Source organism: Mesoplodon densirostris, chromosome 2, assembly GCF_025265405.1.
Source record: "Mesoplodon densirostris isolate mMesDen1 chromosome 2, mMesDen1 primary haplotype, whole genome shotgun sequence".
In the NCBI taxonomy this organism is placed as follows: domain Eukaryota; kingdom Metazoa; phylum Chordata; class Mammalia; order Artiodactyla; family Ziphiidae; genus Mesoplodon; species Mesoplodon densirostris.
The window spans coordinates 384,928-412,511 of NC_082662.1; the positions used below are offsets into that span (position 1 = coordinate 384,928).

The window sequence follows — 27,584 nt, forward strand, 5'->3', positions numbered from 1 at the left end:
GGGCCCCAGAGACCCTGAGGGGTTGTCCTAAAACCCCCTTTGGGACCAGGGCCTCCTCAGGGCTCCCTCCCACCCCCATTAGCACCCAGCCCAGCAGCCCCTGCCGGCCCCTTCCAGGTAGCCCCAGAGTGGGTGCCTGGGGTCCATCAGGCTGGGTTAGCATCGCGCTTGACAGGCAGGGCTCGCGACCCCCCAGTGCACTGATTTTGGCTGCCACGCTCCTACCCCACAGCCAGCCCCCGTGGTGTGCAGCCCTCAGACCACTGGTGCCCAGTCAGAGGCCCACATTTGCCAACGTCGTTTATTGGGGGCCCTCCCTGGGCGGAGAGTATGCACAGCATACGTAGCAGGGCCCAGGGTGCCAGCCCAGGAGCACCTAAAACGGCACAGGGCGGGGGGACAGGGTGCAGGGGTGACAGGGTGGGGTGGCCTGCGTCTGGGGGCCCCCACTGCCCCACTGGGGCCCCAGCCTGGGGAGGGGCGCTGGCTGCTACGCCAGCAGACGTTGCTCAGATCTTGGCCAGGCTGGAGTTGGCATCAGCATGCTCCTCTTGGATGGGGGTCCGGAAGCTGTTTGCCCCTGGGGAGGAGGAAGGGGTGAGGGGTGGGAGGTGGGAGGCAGGAGGTGGGCAGGGGTCCCACGCCTCCCGCAGGCAGCGTGCTCTGGGGCCCACTACGAGCACTCACCAGGGGGCTTGGGGGCGTTGGGCGTCAGCCTCCAGGCCCTGTGGTGCAGGAGCAGGGCCAGCGCGGCAGCCACGGGGGCGAGCAGGCCCAGGCCCAGGCCCAGGCCCAGGACAGCGGCCAGCTCAGGGCCTGCGGGGAGGCAGGGTCCGCTGACACGGGGTCCACCAGGGAAGGAACCCACCACAGGAGGGCCACACCAAGGCCAGAGGGCAGCTCCACCCACCCTCACCCCCCACCCCACCCCCCTTGGGTTGGGGGAGGGCCCTGCTGGGGCGAGGCCAGGCCCCCTTACCCTTGGGGGGCTCTGCGTGGGGCGTGGAGGGCCCCTGTGAGGCCCTAGGCCAGGTAGTGGTGGGCTGAGCGGGGGTGGACCGGGCTGCGGGGCCCTGGGTCTCCCAGGCTGGTGTGAGTCGGGGGCTCCTGTCCTCACAGACGGCGTCCGAGCTGTTGCTGGCCGCCCGCAGTGTTCGCTTTCCTAACGAGGTGCAGCTGAGCGGGGCAAGGGTGCTGATCAGGCCAGAGCCCCCCACCCCACTCGGCCCCCACCAGTGGGACGGGCCGAGAACTGGGGCAGGACCAGGGAGATGTGAGGGGCGACGGGTCCACAGCGGGTCACTCAGGCAGCACCAGAGTCCAGCCCAAAGGCGGCGAGGAGAGAGGCCAAGGACCCTGCCATCCCCCGGGAACCTGGGCCTCCCCCGGCCTCCCCCGCTTGCTCAGCCTGCTTCCCACCCCCGCTCCCCTGACCCGTTCCCACCTGCGCCCCCCTCTCTCCCAAACCCCTGCCTGCTCTTCTCCCGCTCCCACCAGGTCAGCTCAACAAGGATGGGGGCCTCTCAGCTGTGAATGAGTGAGGGTCTCACACCCTCCCGGGCCTGGGCTGGGGTCTCACGGCCTCCCCACTCCAGCCCAGCAGAGAGGCCAGTGGGAGGAGGCTGGGCCAGGGCCGAGCAGGGGTCATGGGGGCGGGGCAGGGACCAACGTCGGGGGGCCTATCATGGGGGGGAAGGGGCCACGGGGTGCCGGGCCCCGGAGCTCCCAGCCAGCAGCTTCCTACTCCCAGACCTGACCCCTGGCTCCCAGATCCCAGGCCGCCCAAGCCCTCCAGCCCCGGGGACACTCACTTAGTCCAGGGCTTGCAGGCCTGGTCGTTGCCCAGGGAGAAGTGTCCTGGTGGGCACGGGGCACAGTCTGCAACAGAGTCAGCAGGCTCTGCCCATCTGCCGCCCCTGGGGGGCCCAGACGCTCACCCCCCTGGGCCTCCAGCAGCCCCTCTCTGCCTACATGCCGTCCACTGGCCACGACCCGGGAGCCCCCCAGCCCCCGTCTTGGCCTGACCTGCTGGGGGGAGAGGGCACTCGGCCAAGCCTGGGGTCGGGGTGCTGAGGGGAGGTGACAGCGTGTGAGGGACATGCTCCTTCCACATGGTTCCAGGGGCCCCCCTCACCAACTCCGCGCTTGTAGCCGTAGCCGTCCTGGGGCTGGGTGCCCGGCCTGCAGCCGCAGACCGTGTCTCTCGTGGGTGTGCATCTCTGCTTGGGCTCGCTCCCACTTCCTGGGGGTCGGGTAGGGTGGGCGCAGTCAGTGGGGAGGCCAGAGCCACGGAGCAGAGGCTGGAGGACCGAGGCTGAGGGTCCGCAGCTGTGTCCCCCCAGGCCAGCAGCCCCCTCGCAGCCGGCTGGCCTCTGGTCCTCTCCCATCCCCGGATGCCATGTCCCTCCTGGCCACACGGCCCCAGGGGTCACCCCGCGGCAGCTCTGCCCACCCCCCCCCCTCCAGCCTCAGGACCCTCTGTGGTCCTCGACTCTGGGTCTCACCCGCCCAGCCACGTGGCCCTGGCCCTCTGGGAGGGGGAGGTGCCCCGTGGGTGACCTCAGCTGACTGTGGGATGCCTGGGGCAGGGGAGGGCAGGCCCCGGCGTGGTCTGGGGTTTGCTCCGAGGCCCCGTGTGACGTGGGCACCAGCGGGGCCGGGCGCCTGGCGGTGCTCACTCTGGTTGCACTGTGTGCAGGGCTTGCAGGCCTCGTAGTTGACCGCCTCGTTGTAGAAGCCGGGCTCACACGGACGGCACACGGTGTCCCGGGCGTGGGTGCAGCGGCTCTCCATCCCATAACCTGCTGCGGGAGGCCGGGCTCAGATCTCGCCACGGCCTGGCCTTCCCCGCAGCAGCCCCCAACCGCCTCTGGCTGGCCCACCACCCCAGGCGTGGCTCCAGGTCACCCACTCACCCTAAGTCCACTCGCCCCACGGTGCCTGCACCACGTGACCCCATCTGTAGGTCCCTGTGTCCCCTGACCCTGTCTCCTCATCCTGGGTCCCTGCAGGCACCCCTCCCCCACTCCACGTCCAGGCCACTCACCTGGCTGGCACTCCTTACAGCACCTGCTGCCACTGGGGTAGGTGTCCCCAACACAGCTGAGCTGGGCCGCAGCACCCAGCGTGAGCCCCAGGAGCAGGAAGGCTGAGCCCGGTGCCCTGGGTGGCTGGGCTCCCACGCGCATTCTCAGCTGCTCTCAGCCCCACAGCTCAGGAGTCTGGGGTTTTTCCTTGCAGGATGTGGCTATAAGGGCTGCGGGGGAGGGGTGGGGAGGGCAGGAGGAGGGGACCAGGAGGAAGGAGGCCCCAGGAAGCGCTGGAAGGCAGCCTGCCTCCCGGCCCTGGGCTTCTCTTCTGCCCTGGGCGCCAAGGCCCCCAACCCCGCAATAATGGCCGTGGGCCTCAGGCTCGGCCCAGCCAGCAGCTGCAGTGTGCAGATCCGGGGCCTGAGTGAGGACCCGCAGCCCCCTGACCCCTGCCAGGGCCACCAGGCCAGGTCCTCCAGCCCAGCTGGTCTGCAGTGACCCCTCCCAATGGACCCCTCCCACTCCTGTCTCACGGGGAGCTGGAGCCCTTTCGGCCAGGCATCCTGGCTGTCCCCCTGCCCTGCCCAGCCTGGCCAAGCTGCCCAGACTGGGGTGGTCTTGGGATCCCTCCACCTGGCTCACTCCTTCTGGGCCACCCCTCTCCCTGCAGGGCAGACCCCTAAAGAGGAGCGGGGGGCCCACACTGATGCCAATCCTCACCCCTGCTCCACAAAAGGGTGCCCAGAGCACATGGGTGAGCCAGGGCAGCACACTGGGTCAGGCATCAGGGGCAGCGGGAGGGCTGGGGGTGTCCAGGGCTCCAGAGATGGTCACTGGCCCAAGTGTCCAAAACTAGCTCGGACCAACGTCAGCAGCTCTGGTGGGTCAGATGCCTCGTGACCAGTGCCCACGGTGAGTGTGCAAGCATGTGAGGATGTGTGCTGGTGTGAGAGAGGGCAGCTGAGCTTCCTTGAACACAGCAGGCATCAGGGACTGGATTCACACTAGTGCCCTAAACCTGCATGTGGATGCTTGATCCCCGTGCAGCTGTACTGGGAGACCGGGGCCTCTTAGGAGGCCATAAAGGCTGGGTGGGGTCACAGGGTGGGCCTGATCCAGTGTGACTTGTGTCCCTACAAGAGGAGGAGGTCAGGGCACAGACACGCACAGGGCACGACCACGTGAGGACACAGGGAGGAAAAAGGCCTCAGCAAACACCAACCCTGCCCACTCCTGGGTCTCTGGACATCCAGCCTCCAGGACTAGAAGAGGGTAAACGTCTGTGCTGCAAGCCACCCGAGCAGACCGAACACGTGCTGCTGGGCAAGCCCTGGCCGGTGCCCTGGGGGTGGCGTGTGCCTGGGAGGGTGCGCCAGCCGTGTGTGCAGCACGCGTATGTGGCGCTGGCTCCACGTGCCGGGATGTGTGTGTGCTGCTCCCATGAGCACCTGGGCATGTGCCTGGGGCGGGGTGTCCCCTGAAGACAGGCCCTCTGCCCTGGTCCCCCTAAAATCTCTGGAGGCCATGCCAGGCTCTCCCTGCGCCACATCCACCCGAGGTTTGGGGTGTCCCTGCAGCACCACTGGGACAGAAAAGCGAGCTCCCGTGTCCTCAGGGCAGGTGGGGAGGGCCTTCGTGCCAGCCCCCGTGGGGCACGAGGGAGGAGCACAGGTGCCCACGCACACACATGCACACGTGCACGCACACACGTGTGCACATGCTCCCTCTCATGCAAAGCTCTGATCCTGGTGGCCCAAGGCACGGAGGCCGTAGTGTGTCTTTGGTGCTTTTAAATCTGAACCACGAGACAGGATTATCTGCTTAATGGTTAACCTGAAGTTTCAGGCGGTGGGGCAGGGGGGCGGGGGGCTCCCGCAGTGGCTGGAAACCCCCCTCCTCCTGGGGGCACAGGTAGGATGTGGGGCTCCCTGCCCACCTGCGGGAAATTCCGCCAGCCAGCTCCGCCTGCGGGCAGGGGCCACCACAGGGTCACAGCCCTCAGCCTCCAAAGAGAGGGAGGGTCCATGGGGGAGGGGCAGAGTGCCAGGCAGCCTGCCGTGCGCACTTGTGCGTGCGTGGGTTGTGCCCCGTCTCCCACTGACGGTGAGAAAAATTATTCTAGGACAAACCATGGCTGGTGAGGTGAAGGTAACTCGGGGTCTGGCGGGCAGCACCCCACGCCTTACAGGGGCCATGGCGGGGGAAGCCGCCCGCCCCCTGCCCAAGGCCCTGACTCCGGGCCGTGCACGGGGCCAGCCGGCACCTCTGTCCCAGCGTCCCACCTGCTGGTGGCCACCCGACCACACGCCAGAGCCACGGGCCCCGCCCTCCCACCTTGCCTTCTGGTCTCAGTTCTGAAAACAGTCTTTCCTCTTGTTTGTCTGGAAACCGGCCCAGATTCTGCGGCGGCCCCTCCCCACACTGCTCGGAAGCAGGTCACGTGGGCAGCTCAGGGCAGCCTCTCTGCCCACCCGACCCAAGCCTCCAACCCCAGCAGGGCCTTCAAAGGCCCGTGTGGACCCCCTGGCCAGGTGAGCCGTCCACTGAGGCACCATGGGCCACGGCTCAGGGCTCTGAGGGGGGCCTGGCTGGGGGCCAGGTTCGTGGGTACGTAGAGTGGAGACCCTCCCTTGTCATTTAACCCTCACTGCCCACACCCCCCCAGCCCGCACCCCAGCCAAGCCAGCGGGCATGCCAACCCCGGGGGAAGGGCCCGGTGTGGTGGTGGGACCGCGGCAGGGGGGACTAGGTTTCGCCCCTCCCGCCAGTGGCTCCTGACCCCCCAGGCCGCCCCTCCCTGTCCCCCCACCACGCCCCAGGCCAGGACTCTGGGCGGCTCTTGGGGACTCCCCCAGTTCTCTGCCCCCAGCCCCGCACCCTGGAGGCCCAGGGCTCGTCCTCAGAGCCCCACCCCACCCCAAACTCCCATTTCCTCCCAGCCCCTCCCAGGTGGCCTCACCCAAGCCTGGACTCCAGCTCCTGACTTTAAAATCTGCAGCCCAGACCCCCAACTCCCACCCTGCAGGCAGCCCCTCCCCGTCCCCCATCAGGACGCCGTCCCGCCTGGCGGCCCCGTGTCATCCTCCCCCGTGTCGCAGGTGACCACCAGGGGCTAGCAAGCCCCTGCTCTAACCAAACCGCCCACCACAAAGCTTCAAGTGGAAGCCACCTGGCCACAAACATCCGAAGTATCGTCTACGTGTTTTTTTTCCCACCAAAAAAATGAAGCTGGGAGAAAAAGGCAACTATATTTTAAAGTAAATTAATGTGATTCCTGTCACCAGTATTAGCGTTTCCTCGGAGACTGAACGCCACGGTCTCAGGGCCCCTTCCCGACCCCCCAGCCGCCGGCTGCTGGTTTCCAGCAAAGCCTTCATCTTTCAGTTTTCAAGGAAACGGGCAGGAGCTGCGTTATTTCCCACAGTGTGGCGAGCCCGCAGGCCCTGATGTGGTCAGTGCCTTCGGCAGAAGGGCTCCCAGCTCTCAGAAGCAGGATGCGGCGAGTGCGCGGGAATCGAAGCACAGCCAGCCTGCGAGGCGCCGCAGGAGGGACCGGGGCGGGGCTGGGGGACGGGGCGGGCACGGCCGCGGCTCAGAACTCCTCGTGCACGCTGCGGGCGTAGTCCACCAGCTTGCTGCCCGTGAAGAACTCGCTGTACTTGAGCACCTCCTCGGGCTCCAGGCAGTGGTTCTGGTTCTCGTCGGCAATGGCGATCATCTGCTTGGCCTCGTTGAGGGCGCTGAACTCGTTCATGGGGTCCATGTAGTCCTGCAAGGGCCCCGGCTCAGCCCCGCCACACCCCATGCCGCCCCGGGCCGGAGGCATCTCCTCATGTTCAGCCCGCACCCGGCCGTGCGGCCGAGACCCCCTGCCCGGAGGACGCCCCATGCGGGCTGGCGCCCCGGCCTCAGCGGGGCGGTGACACCACAACCAGCTACAGGAGGCGAGGCCTTGTTGGAAATGCCCCGTGGGCCGTGGGGCAGGGAGCTGCGAGCGTTCTAGAATGTTCTGGAAGGTGGGCGCCGGGCCGGAAGTGGCTCAGGGCCAGGCAGCCTTCACCGCCCACGGAAGGGCAGGACAGGGAGAAGGCTGGCCCTGGAGCGGGGCACACGCACACGGACCGGCTCGGCCGCCGGGATGGCAGTACTGAGGGGAAGGAGCTCCCGAACCAGGGGTCGCCAGCTATCAGCAGGGATCAGAGAACTCCGGCTAAAATGAAATGACTCACCCAGCAATGGGGAAAAACAAGCCCCACGCAGCACCTACACCCATCAGTGAAGACACTCCTGAGGCAGGAGGCGGGTCCAGCGGTGTGCGGCCTTCCCACCCCAGCGTCCGGCCAGGCCGACCCCGCTTCCCGGAGCAGCGGGCCCCACACCCACCTCCAGCTCCGCCGCGGTCACAATCCCATCGCGGTTGGCATCGATCAGCTCCTCGAACTCTCTCTTCCTGTCTCGCACCCAGCCGTCGTCCACGTCCTGGCCCTGCTGGTTCTCCACGGTGCCCACGGGCAGAGAGATGAACTCGGACAGCGAGAGCTTCTTGTCACCGTCCTGGTCTGCGGGACACGGGGGCAGACGTCAGACTCCAGCGGGCGCGGGACCGCCGAGGCCCCTCAGGAGAAAACTCAACTGACGGGGCTTTGCTGCCAGGTCTGCAGCTTGTGCGGTTTCGGCCTGATCCCAAACAGCGGCCGTACAGCCCCCGCGGGCCACCCAGCCCAGGACCGGCCCGTGCTGAGCTCCGCGGCCGGGCCTCACCCAGGTCCCGGATGATCTCCTTGACCATGAACTGCAGCATGCCGCGGCTGTGCTCGGGGTGCAGGAACGACAGGAACTCGCTCTCCGTCAGCAGCAGGTCCGGGGGCGGGTTGTCCGCCTGATACCAGCGGTCTTTCAGGTTCTCCAGGACTTCCTGTGCTGAGAGAGGCACATCCGTGAGGACCCGCGCACACGGGACCCCTGCACGCATCCAGAAAGTTCCGAGACACGCAGCCCGAGTGCAGCGGGGGCCGGCTCGGGATGTGGTGGCACCCGGGGCCAAGGGCCTGGCCCTCGGAGGGGTCCTCAGCCCCGGGGGGCAGATACACAGACGCCCCAAGATGCAGACACAGACCCTCAACCGAAACAGACCCCCCCAGCCCGGACACAGACCCCCTCAGACACAGCCCCGGCCCCGCTCGTTCCCGGGAAGCAGGCCACCGGCTCTGTGGGAACAAAGGCTCGACCTGCTTCCCTTCCGTCTCCGCCCGTGCACTGCCCACCGGGCAGGGCTCTGAAGGAAAACTCAGTTTCCAGATATGACTCACGCATCCCCTGCGCGATCCCTGCTACCCCTGCCACTGTGGGAAGGCCCGGCGTGGGGCCCCTGGGGCCGGTGGTCGGTGACGAGCTGGGTGTCCAGCCAGGGAGCGGGGAGAAGCCGGCGCAGCACTCCGCACCCTCACCCGGGGCCCAACTCCAGCTTCCGGCTGGGAACAGGGACGCCTGGGCCTGGCCCAGTCGCGACAGGGAGAACCCCACACGCCTGTGGCCTCACACCTCATGCCTTCTGACAGAAGAGCCGTGGCAACTACAGGTTCGCCCACTGCCTACCTGCCCGGCCACGGGGACAGGAGTGGCGGGACGGGCACAGGCTTGCCTTGCCGTGTCTACCCAGAGCCTGCGAACACGACCTGATCTGGAAAAAAGGTCTTGGCAGGTGAAATTAGTAAAGGATCTTGAGACGAGACCACCTGGGATTCAGATAGGCCCTAAGCCCAGGTGTCCTGTGTAAGAGGAGATGAAATTGGAGAGCAGTGGCCACCAGCAGGGACGCCGGCAGCACCAGAAGCTGGAGGCGGCCTGGAGGGACCCCGTCTGCGGCGCTGGGGATGGCAGCCCCGGGGGGCCCACACGAGCTCAGCCCTCCCCCCACACTCTCCCCCTCTGGGGCCCTCGAAAGCTGCTTTTCATTTCTGATCCCCCAGAGCTGCTCACCCCCCACCCCAGACTCATGAACACACGGGAGTGAGGTGAGGGCCGGGCGGACAGAGACACTATGAACTCTAGATCCAGGAAGAGCACGTCCCGACCCCACACACACCCAAGGGGAAGGGCGCTGAGGACAGACGAGCAGGCACAGACGGCCGGCAGCCACCCCAAGAGCCAGTGCTCAACCTCCAATGCTGGCAGGAGGAGGGCAGGGCCCGCCCCCAGACACCCCTAAAGGACATGTTCAGGGGACAGTCTGAACCCAGGACAAACAGTGGAAACACAAAATGGAAACAAACATAAAAATGGCCAACAACCATTTCAGGAAGAAAATAACATCTTATTTACAGGCTTTAAAGAACAGCAGAGGGACTTCCCTGATGGCGCAGTGGTTAAGAATCCGCCTGCCAATGCAGGGGACATGGGTTCGAGCCCTGGTCCGGGGAGATCCCAAGTGTCGTGGAGCAACTAAGCCCGTGCGCCACAACTACTGAGCCTGTGCTCTAGAGCCCGTGCGTGAGCCACAGCTACTGAGCGCACATGCCACAACTACTGAAGCCGCGCGCCTAGAGCCTGCGCTCTGCAGCAAGAGAAGCCACCGCAATGGGAAGCCCGCGCACCACAACGAAGAGTAGCCCCCGCTCGTGGCAACTAGAGAAAGCCCGTGCGCAGCAATGAAGACCCAACGCAGCCAAAAATAATACCTTAAATAAATAAATAAAATCCAGCAGAACCAAAATCCTGGGTGACACCACACGAACTAGGAAGGAGGCCTCTATCCACCCAGAACAGAATACAATGGTCTTGACTTAGACGGTCAACGACAGACTGAGAAGAAAAAAGTAAAGCTGTAAGATACAAAACCCCTGCCCACAATGGGCAGCCCCCATGGGCACACCTGGAAAGCTGGGTACCCCATTCACACCTGTCAGGCCACCAGACAGGGTCATGTGACTGCTGAGAAAAGGAAAGTGGGGTCTCTAAATCCCACACTAGCAGAGGGAAAGATGAAAGGAAAAAAAAGAAATATCAATAGAAACAGAAATGAGCTTAACTCATCTATTACCAAGAAATTCAGACTGGCTCACAATATAAAGTTAACCTCTACGTAGTCCATAAAAAAACAAAATGCTTTGGAAAGACCAAGTCTCAAGGGCGGTTCACAGGTGAATTCTACCAAACATGTGAGGCGGAGGCCATACCAATCTCCACAATCCCTTCCAGAGGAGAGAAGCAGAGTGAACGCTTCCTAACTCATCCTGTGACGTCACATAACACTAAAAGCAGGAAGGTCACAAGAAAACTACAGACCAATGTCTCGCGCGAATATAAACGCAAAAACATTCAACAAAATGCTAACAGATCAAACCCAGCGACGTACAAAAACAATTGCACGTTACAACCAAGTGGGATTTATCCCACGTAGGCAAGGTTGGTTCAACATCTGAAATTCAACTGATATTTACATCAACAGGCTAATGAAAAGAAATCACGTGGTCGTATCAATAGATGCAAAAAAGCATCTGACAAAATCCAACACCCATTCATGACGAAAACTCTCAGCACACTAGGAACAGAGGGCACTCGTCACCTTGATAAAGAACATCCACAAAAAACCTACAGCTAAGATCATAATGGTGAGAAAGTGGAAGCTTTTCCACTAAATTCAGGTTTAAAGCACAGATGGCCCTTCTCGCCACTGCTCTTCAACGTCGCACCGGGAAGTCCCAGCTGATGCACTAAGACAAGAAAAGGAATAAAAGAGACACTGATTGCGAAGGAGAAAATAAACCGTTTTTGTTCAACGACGTCACGATCGCCGACGTAGAAAACCCAGAAGAGTCGACAAGAAACTCCTGGAACCACTGAGCAAGCACAGCAAGGCTACAGGATGGAAGGCTGACATACACAAGCCAATCGCTTCCCTGCACAACAGCAGGGAACAAGCGAAACCTGGAATTAAAAACTAAAGAGCAAGTGCACACAGAAAGAAGGCACAGATTGCAACCTTGATGGCAGACAAGAGAGTCCAGTGCTAAAAACACCAACCCTGACAGAGAACAGTGGCGCCCACAGCACATCTACAGACATAACAGTAACGAACGCCCCTGGACCAAAGAACACAGCGGCAGCAGTCACAAAGCAGAGGCGGGAAGGGCCACAGACACCAACAGGAGGCCACGACACAACCCTGACGGCCAGGGGGACGTGAGACAAACAGGGGAGCGTCACAGGTACAGAGACGTCCCAGTAAAAATCCGGCACACACGTGTCCATCAAGAGAAAACGACGCACTGGATGACAATGGCAGGGACGACTCGCCGAGTAAAGACCGAACAGGAGAACACAGGAAGCGCACGGCACTCCGACAAAGCCCCCAACGAGCCGAACTCGACACCCGGCTGCGAACGCACCCCCGGGAGGGATGGGGTGGCACGGAGCTGGAGACAGTAACCAGTGAAGGTCACAAGAACGCTTCAGTGGTGCTTCAGAACTTCGCTAAAAGGCATCAAATTTTGTGCCAGGGAGACGGGTTTTTAAAGGAACGTGTGTGAAAAGCTAAGGGAAGAGCCGGCCGGGACTGCGGCCTCCAGGCACCTCAGGCAGGAGCCCCCACCGGCCTCACCGACTCCCGGGGTCGGACCTCGTCTGGCGCGGAGGACCCGTCCCAGCCAAGACCTGCTTCCGGTGCTTCCGCCACCTCCTCCCTGGAGCTCAAGCCCACCTGAGGCCGCCAGCTGCACCTAACCACCCACGGCACCTGGAGGGTCCTGGGGGCTCTGCCTAGCGGCCCCGCAGGAGCACCCAGCCGTGGCCGCACCCGCCTCGCCAATTCCCTCCCGGCATCTGTGCTGTCACGCGCACCACGCTGGCCAGGGGAGGCCGAGCCCTTACTCTCTTCGTCGACGTTCAGGTCCCACTTATTCTTTATCTTATCAGCAACCTCTCTCTCATCGTGGCCTTTGCTCGCCAAAAACTTCACCTTGTACTCGTCCCACGACACACGGCCTGAAAGAGCAAGACGACGCGTTAGGAGGTTTAACAACGAACGCTTTTTCTTTTTTTGGCCGCGCTGTGGGGCACGTGGGATCTTAGTTACCCCGACCAGCGATCAAACCCGAGCCCCTTGCGTTGGAAGTAAGGAGTCTTAACCACTGGACCACCAGGGGACAACATCGGACATTTTTAAAAAGACGTATCTAGTTACTTTAAGCCATCAATCCAAAATCCCTGTGCTAAGGGCATCTGTAGAGGCAGGAGCAGCAAAACTCGGCTCCGAGCTTCACGCCAGAGCCTAGCGCCGGGGTCCCCGCCCACATGGCAAGCTGGTGTCTGTCTCCCTGGCGGCACCTGCAGGCCCCTCCTGCCTCTCACCTCCTCGTTCCTGGGCCCTCGGCCCCCCCCACACACCTCCAGGCACCGCCCTCCGCCAGCAGCCTCAGGCCGTCAGGGTCAGGGCAGGGTCAGGGCAAGGTTGGCTGTACCGTCACCGTCGGGGTCCACGGCGCGGAAGTGCGCCCTGCTCTCCGCGATGGCCTCCTGGAAGTGCTCGGCCGTCTTCTCCATGATCCAGTGCTGCATCTCCTGGGCACTGATCCTTCTGTCGGTGTTCAAATCCACCCTGCGGGCCCACGAGACGTGTCAGGCGAGGCCTCCAGGACCCCGACAGATGGGTGGACGGACGGAAGGCTGGCCAGAGGGGTTCTGCAGGCAGCCACAAAACCACCACGGACAGCAACACAGCCCACCCAACGGTGACGCAGGAGAAGTCGGGGGGACATGGGGGACACAGTGGGGGAATCAGGGAGGACGCTGGGCAGGGTCACTACCCCATCAGTCTCGGGACCACTGGGAGAGGAACAAGTCTCCCCGCTGCTGCAGGACGGGGAGAACCGTCAACCCAGCTCCACAGACCCACACACTTAGGACTCATGAGGAGCCCCTGGTAACAGGACTGGAGCACAGACACAGCCAGCGAGACAAAGAAACAGCTGCAGGTGCAAGTGTGCCGGCAGCTGTACACTCTGCACACACTCACGTGCATATGTGGGTGTGTGCATGGCTAGTGCACACCCGTGGACGTGGGTCAGAACACACGTGTATGCATGGGTTGGCACACACACACACACAGGAGAGGACGACAGGCAATGGCACCCCAGCAACGCCCACACCTGCTGCCGGGCCCTGGTTTCTAAATCCCAGTCTCCCATGAAACGCACCAGCGCTCTCCGGAGAACTGGGTGACTCTAGGGCTGAAGCAGGAACACAACAAGAGGAAGTGAAGCTGGACTGGCTGGCAGCGCAAGAAGGGAAGGAAGCGCTCACAACCAGGGGCGGGGTGTGGGAGGGGAAGGCAACGACGAGGTCCTGGCGGCCAAGGCTGGAACGAGGTGAGCAGCCAGACCAACAGCGCGGAGCTGCGTCCCCGCCAAAGTGCAGACAACACCCACGAGTCCAGCCTCCTTATAGGACTCCAGACCACACGGTGGTTTTCCCCTGAGCTTCGCTCCCACCCCCGGGAGGGAGGGCTGCCCCTCTGAGTGGCTGCCAAAGAGACGGGAGGACAGGACAAGGAGCGACACTCCTGGGCAGATACCCCCGAGCCAGGTGACCAGGCCCACAGCCCCCGTGATGTCGTGCGGACGTCAGGTGCCCTGAGGTGATGTGACGAGAGCGCCACCTCACCTCTGGGGTCTTCTTTCCAAAAACCACAACCCCTGTCTAACCAGGAGAAAACCCAGCAGACAAACCCCAAATCAGGGACATGCTACAAAACACCTGAGCAGTCCTCCTCAAAACCGTCAAGGTCACGAAAAAGTAGGCTCCCGGATGGGACCCCGGGCAGAAAGAGGACCCTGAGGCAGCGCGTGACCTGCAGCCTGGAGCGCGGGGACCAGTAACGGAACACCGTCGCGTCTCTGTTTCCACAAGTGGGCCTCGGTCTGCATCTTTCTGTCAACCTAAACCACTCCAGAATAACAACCTCACTTGAGAAGTGCTGTGCAACATGACTTCTATTTGTTCTAAACTAGGTCCTGAGGCTACGTGTGTGATCTGCCCCGGGCGGGGTGCAGGGGAGGCAACAGCGGCTGGCAGGGAGCCCCACAGGCCCACGGTGGCACCTCCAGGCGGGACGGCTCCGGGGGGGTCTGACCGAGAAGGTGAACACGGGCTAGACGCTCCCCGAGGACAACCCTGCGAGACACGGGACGTAGAAGGAAGACACACGACATGGGCGGATGCAGCCAGCGCAGCTGCAACGGCCCCAGGACGCCCTGCCCCTCGGGGCCCGGTTTTCTGCATTTCCCGGTGAACCCCACTCCCACCCCCAGAGCGGCTGTGAGGGAGGCCCTATCACCACCCCTCCCCACTCCAGGGGACCCCTCGGCCCGGTGCACGCGGCTGCCCTCCTGATCCCTGGAAGAAGCCACGTGCCCTGTGGCCCCGCTCACAGCTTCCTTCCTGGCTTCACGAGACAATGAGGTCTGGGCGCCGGACGAGGTTTCGGTCACTTCAGTCACTGACAACGATCAGTGCCTCACACTGAAGAGGGAGCATCCAGGGGGCCAGGCCGCCGGCTATAGGCGCATCGGGGGACCACTGCCCCCGCCCCTGGTCCCCCACTTCACAGACGGGGATGCTGCCTGAGCTGGTTCCCCGACCGCGTGACCCCTGTATGCACGCACAGCCCCCCATGAGAGTCAGTCTCCTTTCTGGAACCAAGAGCCACCCACCGTGGGTCCTGGCACGTGACCCTGGCAGCCACCGTGTCGCCAGTACCGAGCCTGGGACCTGCCAGGCCAGCGCTGAGGCGGCGCCCTGGACCACCCCACGGCCCGCGGGCGCCTAACCCACAATGCGTGCAGAGAGCGGACCCATCCACCTGGTGCCCCAGGCCAAACCCCTCAACCTCCCCACCACCTGCCCCGTGGGCCCTGTCCCCCCATCACCTCAACCTGTCGTGGCTCGAGGCCAGCAAAACAGTACAGCCCCATCTGCACACGCTCACTGGAGCGCTGATGGCGGTGTGGAGCCAATGGCTGACCGTGCCCGGCAGCAGCTCCGCATGCGTGAGGCCAGTTGGCTCCGCGCCCACGGGCTCTGCCTCTAACTGGCACTGCGACCAGTCCCACGGGCAACAGGGTGCTGGCGCCTCCGCCCCACGCAGCCCTCCCCACGCCCTCTGAGCCCCCGCCGGACACAGGGCGCAGCTCAGGGCTGCACGCCCCGCGGCTCAAACGCTACCAGCTTCCCAGGAGCATGTGTCACAGCACCACCTCCACAGCACGTCACCGAGCGGGGCCTCGTCACCTCTGCGCCGCGCAAAGCCAGGACTGGACCAAGAGGGAGGCTGAGGCCAGCCCCACCCCCGCCCCCGCGCAGGCCCCGGCGGCACCTACTTGGAGAAGATGACCATCAGCTTCCTCCGGCTCCGCCGGGGCTCCGCGTCCTCCTCAAAGCCGTCCGTGTCCTTGCCCAGGAAGACCTCCTGGTGGAAATCCTTGTTGAGGTGCCCGTCCATCTCCAGCTTCACCCCGTTCAGGTGGTCCGGAGGCAGGATCTCGTTTTCCTCCTTGTTACCCGCTCTCTCCCGAGCGGACGAGTGGTTGGCGGGCCGGGCGGACGCGTCCATCAGAAGGACAGCCCCCAGGAGCCAGAGGCAGCGAGGGGCCAGGCCGCAGAGGGGAGCCTGCCTGGAGGTCATGGCTGCCGGGGTCTGCGCTGCAGGATGGCCTGCGAGTGTGGCCAGGAGCTGGGGAAGGGGGGTGGTAGGTGAGGAGGCGGTGACCACAGCCCGCCTACCACCCAGGGCAACGCAGGAGGCCCTGCAGCCGGCACAGCTGCCTGCGGCCAGCAGCCTGAGGCGGCCAGGTCCCAGCCAGCACTTAATGGTCCACGAAGAGGCTCCAGAGCCATCGGCTGACGGAGCCCCAGCGCACACTTCGCTACAGAGACGTTGACTTTGTAACACGAAATAGAAGTCCTTGGTTTCCAGGACCGACGCCGGGCATCCTGTTTTCTCCTGTTTCCACTCCCCCGTCCAAGCACGATGAGGTGGCCCTGCCTCGAGGTACGCCCGCACCGCTAAGCCTGCCCCCCACCGCAGCTGCCCCCAGCACGGCTGTCCTTGGAGGCTGGCCCGAGAGCCACCGTAACTCACTCTCCAGATGCCAGCTCAGCACTCACGAGCTCCGGGACCTTGACGAAGGCACCTGCCCGCCTCAGCTTCAGCCTCCCCACCCCAAGCCTTTGTGAGGGCCTGTGCCAGCGAAGCCCAAACCCACCAGGCAGGGCACCACCCCTCCCACTCCCCACCTCCACGACCCTTGTGCACACACATGTACACACGTAAACACAGCGTATACACGCACATACACACACAGGCGCACATACACAAGTGCACTCATGCACATATACACGAATGCACACACACACACAGGCACGCATCCACACGTACACACATATACACACATATGCCGTGTGCTCACACGCACACAGACACAGGCGTCCTTGCTCACGTTCACACACAAACACCGAGAAGGCCAGAGCGCCCAGGAAGTCTGTCACCCTGGCTGTGCCCAGGCTTGGCGGTAAAGGAACAAGGCCACCCTCTGTCCACGTCAGGGACCCCAGGGCCACAGGTGCTCACACCCAGCACTCGGCCACCCGGCCTCTCCCACATCTGCTCCCCCAACCCCGGGCCGCCTGCCTTCCTCCCCCACCACGGCTCCTCCTCCAGGTCCCCACCCCACTTCCCCACCGCGCTCCTCAGGAGCTTCTTGCCCCTTAACGTGTTCCTCTTGGAGCTTGTCCACCCAGCAAACACCTGCCGGCCCTCCCAGGTGCTGCGGAGGCCCCCCTCCAGCAGGCCTGACAGGGAGCAGCAGAGGGAAGCCCCCCAAGCCAGGGTGGTGTCCAAGGTGAGGCACGAGGGGTTCGAACCACGGTGCCCTCCATCAGGCCAAGCAGGCACCTGTGCTGGCTAGCACCGCAGCCCAAGGCCAGGGCCACAGGTTCTCCCCGGCTGGCAGACGCCACCACTTGCTTTTCTGGTGCCTCTTCTCTACCCTGCATGCTCCTGACCAACACCTCCCCTGGCAGGGGGACACCTCAGTCAGTCTGACAAGGACAGAGTAAAGGGACACAGCAGGTGACTAAACAGTTAATCCCACTAAGGGATCATAAATAAAGGAAAACGTATGGGAGACCCCTGCAGGTTAACGATCACTCTAGAGAGCAGGTTTGCTTAACCACAAAACCAAGCAGGCTTGCTTAGCAACAAACCAGGCAACATAAGCACAAGTCATAGCCCAGGACAATAAACTGGTGGAATGAGACCCTCATCCTGACCAGTAAGGTCAGTAAGTTAACGGTTCCTAAGACACGCTCCTCTGGGCAAGCTAAAAACAAAAATATAAGGAAAAGGTGATGCTGTACTGAAACCTGAGATGATTTACCACATTTTAGTGTGTGTTACCGCCTTTTTGCTCATTTCCACTGCGCCATGACAGTCCCAGTTTGACCATGCAGGGACAAGAAAAACCCCCCGCCCGACAAGGAGGAGGAACTGGTGATGGAAGGGTGACGTCTACTCAAGAATGAGGAAGAAGGTGGCCTTCTCCCCTGCCCACTTTCCTTTGGCTATAAAAATGGAGCTTAGTTCTCAGGGCAGAGCTCCCCGCCTGCCCGCTTGCATCTCTCACAAGCGTCCTACAGCAAGAAACTCTTTCCTTGCCTGTCACTCTGCTGCTCCGTGAATTCCTTCTGCGCCGAGACAGAAGACCCTTCGCTCTACTATCACCCGAGACGCGTTCCGTCGGTTTCGGGTCCTCTGGGCCCAGGTGCTCTCTGGACCCCTGGACGAGATCCTGCTCTCCCAGCTCAGCTGGCTCATTCGTTGGAGGGGCAACTCTCACGGAAGGGCGGCCTTCGTCCCCCTTTCCGTGTCTGTGAGGGCCTGCACCCTCCCCACACCCATGAGAACCCACCAGCTGTGCTCTCTGCGTGGTCACCGTCCCCTGAACCACGTTTACTGGAACTCCCACTTGTCCCTCTCTGAGGGCACCGCCCCAGCACCCATCACACTGTCCACACAGCAGGCCTTTCTTCTCTGCCACGATGCGTATATTCCCCAAGCCCACGAGCAAACCAAGACAACTTCCTCTTGGCCTTAACGCCACTCTGCTGACTGGTGGCCATAAACACCGAACAGACTGGACTTTTCTTCTGGGAAGAACAGTCAATCCCACATTCTGCTTATCTTGATGGGCAGTACAGGGAATGTTATTTACATGGTGTTTCGCACAAAGAATAACCCCCAAATAACCGTGTAGGCATCAGAAGGTCGGGCACTTCCTCCCCTCCATTCACAACGTTTGTGTACCGTGGTGAGCACAGGAGTCAGCCGCTCACTTCCCGCCCCAGGGGAAGAGATTTCAGAGCAGAGTCTGCCCCCGCTGACTGGGGGACCCATCCCGGACTCCTGGACAGCCCTGGTGCCCGCTCTGGTGAAACTAGTAAGAACACTGTCTTTAAAACGCAAACGCTTTTTCTAAAAGCTCCGTCCTCGGCTTCAGGAGTCGCACACGGCGTTGGCAACGACTGCCCCGGGCCGAGCCGGGTGTCCCGGGCCTCACCCGGACTTCGGACCCTCCCCACTCCCCGAACAGCGGGGCCGCGGCCGCCGACCCGGCTCCACCGACCCCCGACCCCGGCATCCGAGGGGCCCGGCCGGCAGCAGATGCCGGCCGCCCGAGGCCCCGTCGGCCTGCGGCGCGCCCCCTTCCCGCCGCCCCAGGGCCGGGAAGGGGCTGTCACGTCCTGGGACCCTCACTCACCGGCCTCCCTCGCCGCACCCAGGATCCGCCGAGCGCGACCCGAGCGCCCGCGACGCCTCCCACGGGCCACCGCTTAGGCCGCGGCCATCATTCTTCCGGGAAGAGGCGGGTCCCAGAGCGGTGCGACCTCCCCGCGCCGATGCCGGCGCCGCCATCTTTCCCCCGGGCGGAAGCGGCCTCACCACCCTCCCGGGCGGCCAATGAGGAGCGTACGCGGGTCCACGTAGCCCGACGGCGCGGTCCGCGGCGCTCCCCGCGCCATGAAGCTGCTGCGGCGCGCGTGGCGGCACCGAACGGCGCTGGGCCTGAGCGCCTTGGCGCTGGGCGGCGCCGCGCTGCTCTACCTGGCGCGCTGCAAGGCGCCCGTCGACCCCGCCGCGCCCGCGGCCTTCGGCCCCGCGCGCGCCGCCGCTTTTCTGGCCGTACTGGTGGCCAGCGCGCCGCGGGCGGCCGAGCGGCGCAGCGTGGTCCGCAGCACATGGCTGGCGGCGCGGCGCGGCGGCCCCGGGGACGTGTGGGCGCGCTTCGCCGTGGGCACCGGCGGGTTGGGCGCCGACGAGCGGCGCGCCCTGGAGCGCGAACAGGCACGACACGGCGACCTGCTGCTGCTGCCCGCGCTGCGTGACGCGTACGAGAACCTCACGGCCAAGGTGTTGGCCATGCTGGCCTGGCTGGACGAGCACGTGGCCTTCGAGTTCGTGCTCAAGGCAGACGACGACTCGTTCGCGCGCCTGGACGCGCTGCTGGCCGAGCTGCGCGCCCGCGACCCCGCGCGCCGCCGCCGCCTCTACTGGGGCTTCTTCTCGGGCCGCGGCCGCGTCCGGCCCGGGGGCCGCTGGCGCGAGGCCGCCTGGCAGCTCTGCGACTACTACCTGCCCTACGCGCTGGGCGGCGGCTACGTGCTCTCGGCCGACCTCGTGCGCTACCTGCGCCTCAGCCGCGAGTACCTGCGTGCCTGGCACAGCGAGGACGTGTCGTTGGGCGCCTGGCTGGCGCCGGTGGACGTGCAGCGCGAGCACGACCCGCGCTTCGACACCGAGTACAAGTCCCGCGGCTGCAACAACCAGTACCTGGTGACGCACAAGCAGAGCCTGGAGGACATGCTAGAGAAGCACCGGACGCTGGCACGCGAGGGCCGCCTGTGCAAGAGGGAGGTGCAGCTGCGCCTGTCCTACGTCTACGACTGGTCGGCGCCACCCTCGCAGTGCTGCCAGCGGAAGGAGGGCATCCCCTGACCGCCCCAAGCAGGGCCGGGACGCCCGGTTCCCGACACTGCGCAGCCGTTCTGCTGCTCGTGGTGGTGCGTGGAGGCCGGACCGAGTCACTGGGGGCCGCCCACCAGCCTTCCACTGGTGAAGCTGACAGCTTCTGGCTGGTCGTTAGCATGAGGCCGGCCCTCGAGAAGACCCAATTTACCTGGTGACCACGGGCCAGATGCCAGGCAGCAGTGGACAACTCCTAAGCCCCGGCTCCGCTAAGCGCCCATACGTGACAGCGTACCGGAGAGCATCTTGTTCTGCATCTGGGGCCAGCATCCTGTCAGACAGAAATGTCCTGTCCCTGGATTTCAGCATTTTGCCTGGACGTGGGCGAGTCAGCAGGCAGCCCCGCGGGGCCTGACCACTCACTGTCCTCTCCCAGGCTGGTGCCGAGGAGCCAGAGGATGGAGCTGACAGGACTTGCAGGACATGACCCCAAAGAAAAATGCCCCACCCCTCAGGTCTGGGGACAGTGTCGTGTCCTGCCTCCACTGTACTGACCATCCACCTGCATCTGCTGAGGGCTGTGACCACTGTTAACTGGGCCCTGGCACTTGGAGGCTCGCCATGTGGTGCAACCCAACAGCTTTTATAGAAGTTACTGTTGCTTTATGCGGTTAGGCCACCTCTTGCGTCTCCTGCTGGTAACCCTTGTCACATGTACGTCTAGGATTTAACTTCGTTTTATGTGAGTCAGCTTTCATGGTATTTTGGTCTGTATGTTTGTCTGGAGTGAATTCGTGGTATGTGTAATTCAGAACTTGCCTGCTATTTATAAATTTTGTGAATTTGCAAAGATAAGCGTTTGAGTTGAGAGTGGAGAGGTCTCATATACTTTGGTATTTAAGAGAGGACTTTTCTACGAGAACTTGGAATTTGTGGGTTAATCAGTTTTTCCAACTTGAGCTGTGGACCCATTGCTGCTTACGAGTTGAGACATGGAAGAGCTCCTCCACCTCCCTTCTGTTTACATGGAAGGCGATCCCACTGTCTCTCTCTAAAAACACGTTTCTTTAAGGCTTCCTCTCGGCCGCCCAGGGCAAGTGTTTCTGGAAGCATTGACGAGGTTTCCCCAAATCTGTCTTGAGACAGCCTTGCTGTGGCATGTCCCCTTGGGGACAGCAGGAGTTCGTGGCACCCTTGCACATCCCCAGAAGGTTGGGGCTTCCTCTTTTCCCCGTTAAATGTGAAAATTGAGCACTGTGGTCATTGCAGAAGTCAAATAAAGTGGCTCCCGGGAAATGGGGAGCCCTTCTCAGGCTGGGGGTGTGAGAATTCTGCATTTTCTGTCTGGGTCCGGGCTGTGCTGCCACCTGCCTGCAGCCCAGGCTCTGGGGCACTAGGAACAGGAGGGCACAAGTCTCTGACTCACCTGTTTACTGCCATTCCCGAGCCCTCTCAGGCTGTGGATTTTAGGAGCAGTATCTTGGCCCAGTTGGCTTACACATCAGACGGCTCTTTCTTGTGGCTTCTAGAGGCTGGGGGCCTGCGATCGGGGAGCCGGTGTGGTCAGATTCTGTCAAGGCCCTCGTTCTGGTGTGCGGGGGGCCACCTTCCTGCCGTGCTGTGGTGGGGGAGCCAGGGCGAGCGCTCTGCTGTCCCTTCTTAGCAGGGCACTAATCCCCTCATGGGCCCCCTCACCCTGATCCAGACGCCACTGCATCAGGGCATTGGGGCCTCCATCTGATTTGGGGGGCACAGTCAGTCCATAGTGACAGGTTTGGTTATTTTTGTCTAAAGGTAGAAGACTATCAAGAACTCTCAGGGGCCTCCCTGGTGGCGCAGTGGTTTAGAATCCACCTGCCAATGCAGAGGACATGGGTTCGAGCCCTGGTCCGGGAAGATCCCACATGCCGCGGAGCAGCTAAGCCCGTGCGCCACAACTACTGAGCCTGCGCTCTAGAGCCCACAAGCCACAACTACTGAGACTGCGTGCCACAACTACTGAAGCCCGCGTGCCTAGAGCCCATGCTCTGCAGCAAGAGAAGCCACCGCAATGAGAAGCCCGCGCACCACAGCAAAGAGTAGCCCACGCTCGCTGCAACTAGGAAAAAGCCCGCACACAGCAACGAAGACCCAAGGTGGCCAAAAATACATACATACATACATACATATATACATACATACATACATACATACATACATAAAAACTCTGGGTCTCAGGCCAGAAAGAAGGGGGCGGTATTATGGTTGGTGGCCTGACCACAATTCTGCCTTGAGAAGGCAGGGGCTGGACAGCAGAGGCCCCAACCTCTGACCCGGCTCTGATTATGAGGTGTGGGCCTTGCGCCAGGACTGACTGCATGGCTGAAGGTTTGTGGACACCAGGTTGAGCAGGATGGGGCCCTGCCCTCCACTGGGTGAGTGCTGAGGGATGCTGACCACGGCAGGACCCAGTTCCTGCTGACCGTCTGGGATGATGGTCCTGGGATGTCTTGTCTGAACCCCGGCATTATCGGAGGAATTGGTGGGCACACATGTCCATTTCTCAGAACAGGATAAGGTGCCTCGAGTGATGGGAAGACGTGCAGAGGCTCACATGGCCAGGGCAGAGCCGCTGGATCCTCAGATCCCTGCCGGGCACCGACGTCCAAGACCCCCTGGTAAAAAGTCTAAAATTCCAGGCACCTGTCTTGGGGGTGAGGCACTTGTGAGCTTTAGCGTTTACTTGAACCATGTGAAAGTGCCAATATGCAACCAGTTTTGACCTACAAAAGTGGAAATTTCATACCGTTCAAACTAAAACGTTAAATTTCAGAACATCTCACACACCCTGGGCTGACGGTGCCTGTCCACTCTGTGGTTGATGAGATGTCAGACAGCGTGTTGGAGCTGAAGGCCAGGATCCCTTCCTAGAGGGACCCACAGCCACCCCATCTGGGGTCCTGGAGCCCGTGCACGGGCCACACGGGCGTCACGAAGCCCAGCCTGCCACCGGCCTGGAGGAGTCTGCCCTCCTCCAGCCTCTGCCTCTCTGCTCCTGCCCTGTCTGCTTCAGCAGGTTCTTCTGGCCGGGGTGGGCCAAGCCTTCACCCTCCCTGCCCGCTGGCACCATCTCCTGCATGTGGACCGGCCACGGCGCCCCCTCCCAGGCAGCCCTCCTGGTCTGCACCTCCCACCCGCTGAGGCACTTGCCATGAAGTCCACGCCGTCTGGGCATGGGTTCCCTGTGGACCCGGGGCCGAGCCCAGGCCGTCCCGGGTTCAGGAGGCAACAGGTCCTTAGGAGATGGGAAGTCGGACCACCAAACTGGGTTTTCTGGGGGAATTTAGGCTACAGGACACCTCAAGTGGTGAACAGCCCATGGGGACCCAAAACTCAAAGTTTAATTTAAAAATACGATACGATATCACTAATTAGTAAAATAGAGAAACGTGGGACCCAAGAACCTAGAGGACACAGTGCCTGCCAGGATGCCCAGGCATGGGGGGTGGTCTGTGGCACTGCACTGCTGGGGTTGCCACACGGCCACAGGTGGGCCCTCTCCAGACCCCCCAAATCCTGGGTCCACCTGGTGTGGCTGAGTTAGCAGGACCAGTGACGCAGTGGAGGCCAGGGGTTCACCCAGGACACACGGCTGCCGGAAGAGACCCTAGGACGGAAAGGGGCCCTCGGCTCCCCTCAAGTGAGCCCAGAGGTGCACCTGCCCTCAGTGCTGGGGCTTCCCGGCCTCCGGACCCCACAGTGCAGGCTGGTGTGCAATTTGGAGCTGGGAAGAGCCAGCGGCCCAGCTGTCCCCTTGTCCCTACGCGCTCAGCCAGCCCCTGACTCATCCCGGGGGTGGCGGCGTCTTCCCTTCCCTGCCCACCCCCCAGTGTCGCTGTATATACCAGGTTTAGCCAGTAAGTTCTGGCCTTGGGGATGTCCCCCAGCCTCATGTGCACATAATAAAAATAGAAACATTCAGGGCTTCCCTGGTGGCGCAGTGGTTGAGAGTCTGCCTGCCGATGCAGGAGACACGGGTTCGTGCCCCGATCTGGGAAGATCCCACATGCTGCAGGGCGGCTGGGCCCGTGAGCCATGGCCGCTGAGCCTGCGCGTCTCGAGCCTGTGCTCCGCAATGGGAGAGGCCGCAACAGTGAGAGGCCTGCGTATCAAAAAAAAAGAAAAACATTCAGATTCAAAGACCTCTGGTGTTTGAAGAGCCATAACCCTGGGGGGTCTGTGCCCAAAGCCCCTTGCTGAGTCTGGGAGGGAGACATGGCGACGGGGCGATGCAGGAGCCCCTAAGATGCTGGCTCCACTTCACCACCTCCAAACCAGCCACTGAGCAGTGGGGCTGCTGGGGGCCCACAGGGAACCCAGGAGATGCCCAGCCTGGCAGTTGGGGCAGGAGGAGCCAGCAACAGGGCTTCCCGGGCGGGGCCCAGCGGTTCGGACTCTGCACTGCCACTGCAGGGGCACGGGTTCCACCCCCGGTCAGGGAACTAAGACCCCACAAAACGTGTGGCACAGCCAAAAAGTAAACTAAATAGATGATATAGAGAGAGATAGAAGCCAGCAGGGCACCGGGGGACCTGCAGCCGCTGCCCCGCAGCCTGAGCCATCATGTCGTGGGCTGTGCTTGGCCCTGCTGCCTGTCCCCCCGTCACCTCCCCACACTCAGGCTACTCTCCTGGGCTCCTGGCTGCAGTCTCCTCTGCCCTCCAAGCCAGGCTCACTCCTGCCCTGAGCCTCCGCCAGCCCTTGCTCACTCCAACATCCCTTCCTCGTCCTCGGGGAGGCCCGTCCAGATCACCCACCGACCGCTCCCCCGGCCTCGCACCTTCCCCGGCCTCCACCTGTGTACCTGGCTGTCCCGGGGTCTGTGCTGCCCCAGGGGTGAGACTGACCCGGGAAACAGGAGCCCCTTGCCTGCCGCCTGCTGGGCCCAACTGCTTGGAAGATGCCTCCCGGGAGGCAGACCTGCCGCTGTGGGTGCCCGGAAGCCACGGCTCATGCTCAGCCCCGGCTCCTCCGGATGGGCCTGGGCGGCGGCCCAGGCCTCCCTGGTGGCAGCCTCAGGATACGAAGTGCTGCTGCGTGTGGGTCCTCCTAGGACGTGTCCCCATCCCCTCAGACCTTCTCCATCCACCCACCTGCCTGGGTGGGGCCCGTATTTAGCTGTGGTCAAGGTTCTCAGGGGCCGGCTACGGGCTGTGCTGTGTCCCCCAGAAGACATGTCAGGTCCCAGGCCCCAGGACCTCAAGTGTGGCCTGATTGGGTAGTAGGGTCTTTGCAGGTGTAACTAAGATGAGGACAGCAGGTGCAGCCCTACTGTAGTATGACTGTGTCCTCGTAGGAAGAGGAAGCAGAGACCCAGGGAGGGGGAGGCCCTGTGCCGACCGGCAGAGTCCGGAGCAACGCAGCTGCCAGCCCAGAAGTGCCCCGGTGGCCAGCCCCAGCAGAGGCCCAGAGGAGGCCAGCAGGGGTTCCACCCAGAGTCGCAGAGTCTGCTGAGCCCTGGATTTCAGCTGCGGGCCCCAGACTGTGGGACACCCCATTTCCCTGTGGACAAGCACAGCTCCGACACATCCTGCCCGGTCCTCCCAACTCTGGGCGCTGGGTGGGGCGCTGCCGGGGCATTCCAGAGCCCTCAGCCACTGGCTGAGCCCAGCCTCCGCCACCTCCCAGGGCTCAGCACACACCCTGCCATCTGGGGGCAGGCCCTCAGTGGCTGTGCCAGGATCCCCGCAGCCTGTGCCTCATCTGCCTGGCCCCACGTTCCCTCCATCCATCGGGCCCCCCGAGCCCCTGTGGACTGGGTCGCAGCCCCGTATCCGCAGGGTCTCACGGGGGCGGCCAGCCCTCTTCTCGGGCCCCCTGCCCCAGGCACCCTGTCCACATCATGAGACCACTGACCCTTGCCATCCAGGGCCCCACGGAGCCCACAGCAGCTGCTGCAGACCGGCCTAAAGCAGGCCAGCTGCCCGGCCCCCAGCGGGCCCCCCCTCCAGAGCAACTTCAGAGAACCCCAAGGTCAAGGTCACATCCAGTCGTTCCTTGGTGCTTGCGCTCTGGTTCCAGGGGCTTGAGGAAGGGCGTGGGCTGTTTTTCCTTCTTATGAACACGCTCTGGGCTGAGCCGACATCTCTCTCCCACCATGAGTCCAGGGAGGCGGTGAAAGGCTGCCCCGCCCACCTGTCCAGGCCCCCAGGCCTGGGTCTCCCCTGCGGTCACCGGCCCCACAGCCATGGAAGCTGGAAGAAGACCTCTCACCTGTCACCTGGCCTCTGCGGGCGCCCCCCAGGCCCCCCCCCTCCAGCCCCGCCCCCTCTGTGGATGGTGTTACCGGCTCCCCAGCAGCCCCCTTCGGACCTCACGGCCTCACACAGAGGCAGCGCTGCCCACCACGGCCACACCGCGGCCAGGCGACCCCTCCGACGGCGCTGACCGCCTCAGGGATCTCCCAGAGCAAACAGCAACCGGCCGCCCCACGCGTCCCCAGGGTCCCTCCTCGGCTGGGGGTCCCGGGAACCCACCCCACCCTTCCTCCCCAAGGACCCTGAGCCTCCCTTGCCGTGGGGCCCTGGATGGGTGATGAGAGGAGAGCAGGAGGGGAGGGGAAGACGGCCAGCCTCAGTCCTCTGCTCGGGCCACAGTGACCAGCAAGACCCTCAGTGTGACCTTGACATCCCGCAGACCGTGGCTGCAGCACCGGCTCGGCCCAGGGCCCGGCTCTGGTGGGAGTCCCAGGGGAGGCCAGTGGCCAACAGCCGAGTCTCCACTGATACCCCTCCCGGCTCCTGGAGCCCCAGAACAGGACGCGAGGAGTGAGTCACATCAGGAAAGGTGAGCAGTTCCTGTGTTGGGGCCAGACCCCACTCTGGATGTCAGCCTCAGTCGGCCAGGTCAGAAGACCGTGCAGAGGTACGGCCCCCGGCCCAAGCCCCAGCAGGCACCCCCGTCCAGCCAACGCCACCCGACTGATGAGGTGTGCCCAGGAGATGGAAGTGGGGGCCTGGGGGGAACCCAGGAGGTGGTAGGGTCACGGGTCTCTACAGAGGGGTCTCCACTGGCGCCTAGAGATGGCAGCTACCCAAGAGCACACCCCCCGCCCTGGGAAGGGGGCCCTGGTGCCAGGTGGGCAGCTGGACCCTGGACCTTAGGAGGCCCGGGCAGTGGGGACAGGGGTGTTAGCAGGGAGCCGTCTCTGACCTGGCCACTCAGCAGGACATCAGGGACCCTCCCACCACACGATGTCCTGGGCTCACAGCTGGTGCCCCATTGCCGCTGGCCCCGGGTCATGCCTGCTGGCCGGCCAGCAGGGTCCACCGGGCAGGGCTCAGCTGGCCACGGTGCTGGGTGATGCTCAGGGCTGGGGAGGAGCCAGGAGCCAGGGTGGCCGTGGGGACCGGACAGTGGTTGACTCTGTCCTCTAAACGCCGAACCTCCACAGCCCTGCCAGCGGGACAGGCGCCCAGGGAGGGCCCTCGTCCAGCTCCCACTTCCCACTAACCCAGGGCCTGACCCGGCCCGGTGACCCGAGAAGGAAAAACCCCAGC

The 27,584-nt window shown here is 63.3% G+C and overlaps 3 protein-coding genes across 3 annotated transcripts; 1 reads left to right on the forward strand and 2 right to left on the reverse strand.

The window, feature by feature from the left end:
* Positions 1-509: 509 nt before the first annotated feature.
* On the reverse strand, positions 510-3,188 carry TNFRSF4 (TNF receptor superfamily member 4). The gene is made up of 7 exons (XM_060079165.1): positions 3,047-3,188; positions 2,679-2,801; positions 2,135-2,242; positions 1,812-1,878; positions 980-1,176; positions 688-816; positions 510-580 (listed from the first exon to the last, which is right to left on the reverse strand). Exons 1-7 carry the CDS (start codon positions 3,186-3,188, stop codon positions 510-512), a joined length of 837 nt encoding a protein of 278 aa, XP_059935148.1.
* Positions 3,189-6,275: 3,087 nt separating this feature from the next.
* On the reverse strand, positions 6,276-18,944 carry SDF4 (stromal cell derived factor 4). Its single transcript, XM_060079173.1, has 7 exons — positions 18,842-18,944; positions 15,404-15,756; positions 12,488-12,624; positions 11,898-12,011; positions 7,791-7,949; positions 7,413-7,588; positions 6,276-6,798 (listed from the first exon to the last, which is right to left on the reverse strand). The coding sequence occupies exons 2-7, from the start codon at positions 15,706-15,708 to the stop codon at positions 6,622-6,624; spliced, it is 1,068 nt and encodes a 355-aa protein (XP_059935156.1). The 5' UTR covers positions 15,709-15,756; positions 18,842-18,944; the 3' UTR covers positions 6,276-6,621.
* A 120-nt stretch (positions 18,945-19,064) lies between these two features.
* On the forward strand, positions 19,065-21,353 carry B3GALT6 (beta-1,3-galactosyltransferase 6). The gene has a single exon (XM_060079179.1). It carries the CDS (start codon positions 19,102-19,104, stop codon positions 20,074-20,076), a length of 975 nt encoding a protein of 324 aa, XP_059935162.1. The 5' UTR covers positions 19,065-19,101; the 3' UTR covers positions 20,077-21,353.
* Positions 21,354-27,584: the final 6,231 nt, after the last annotated feature.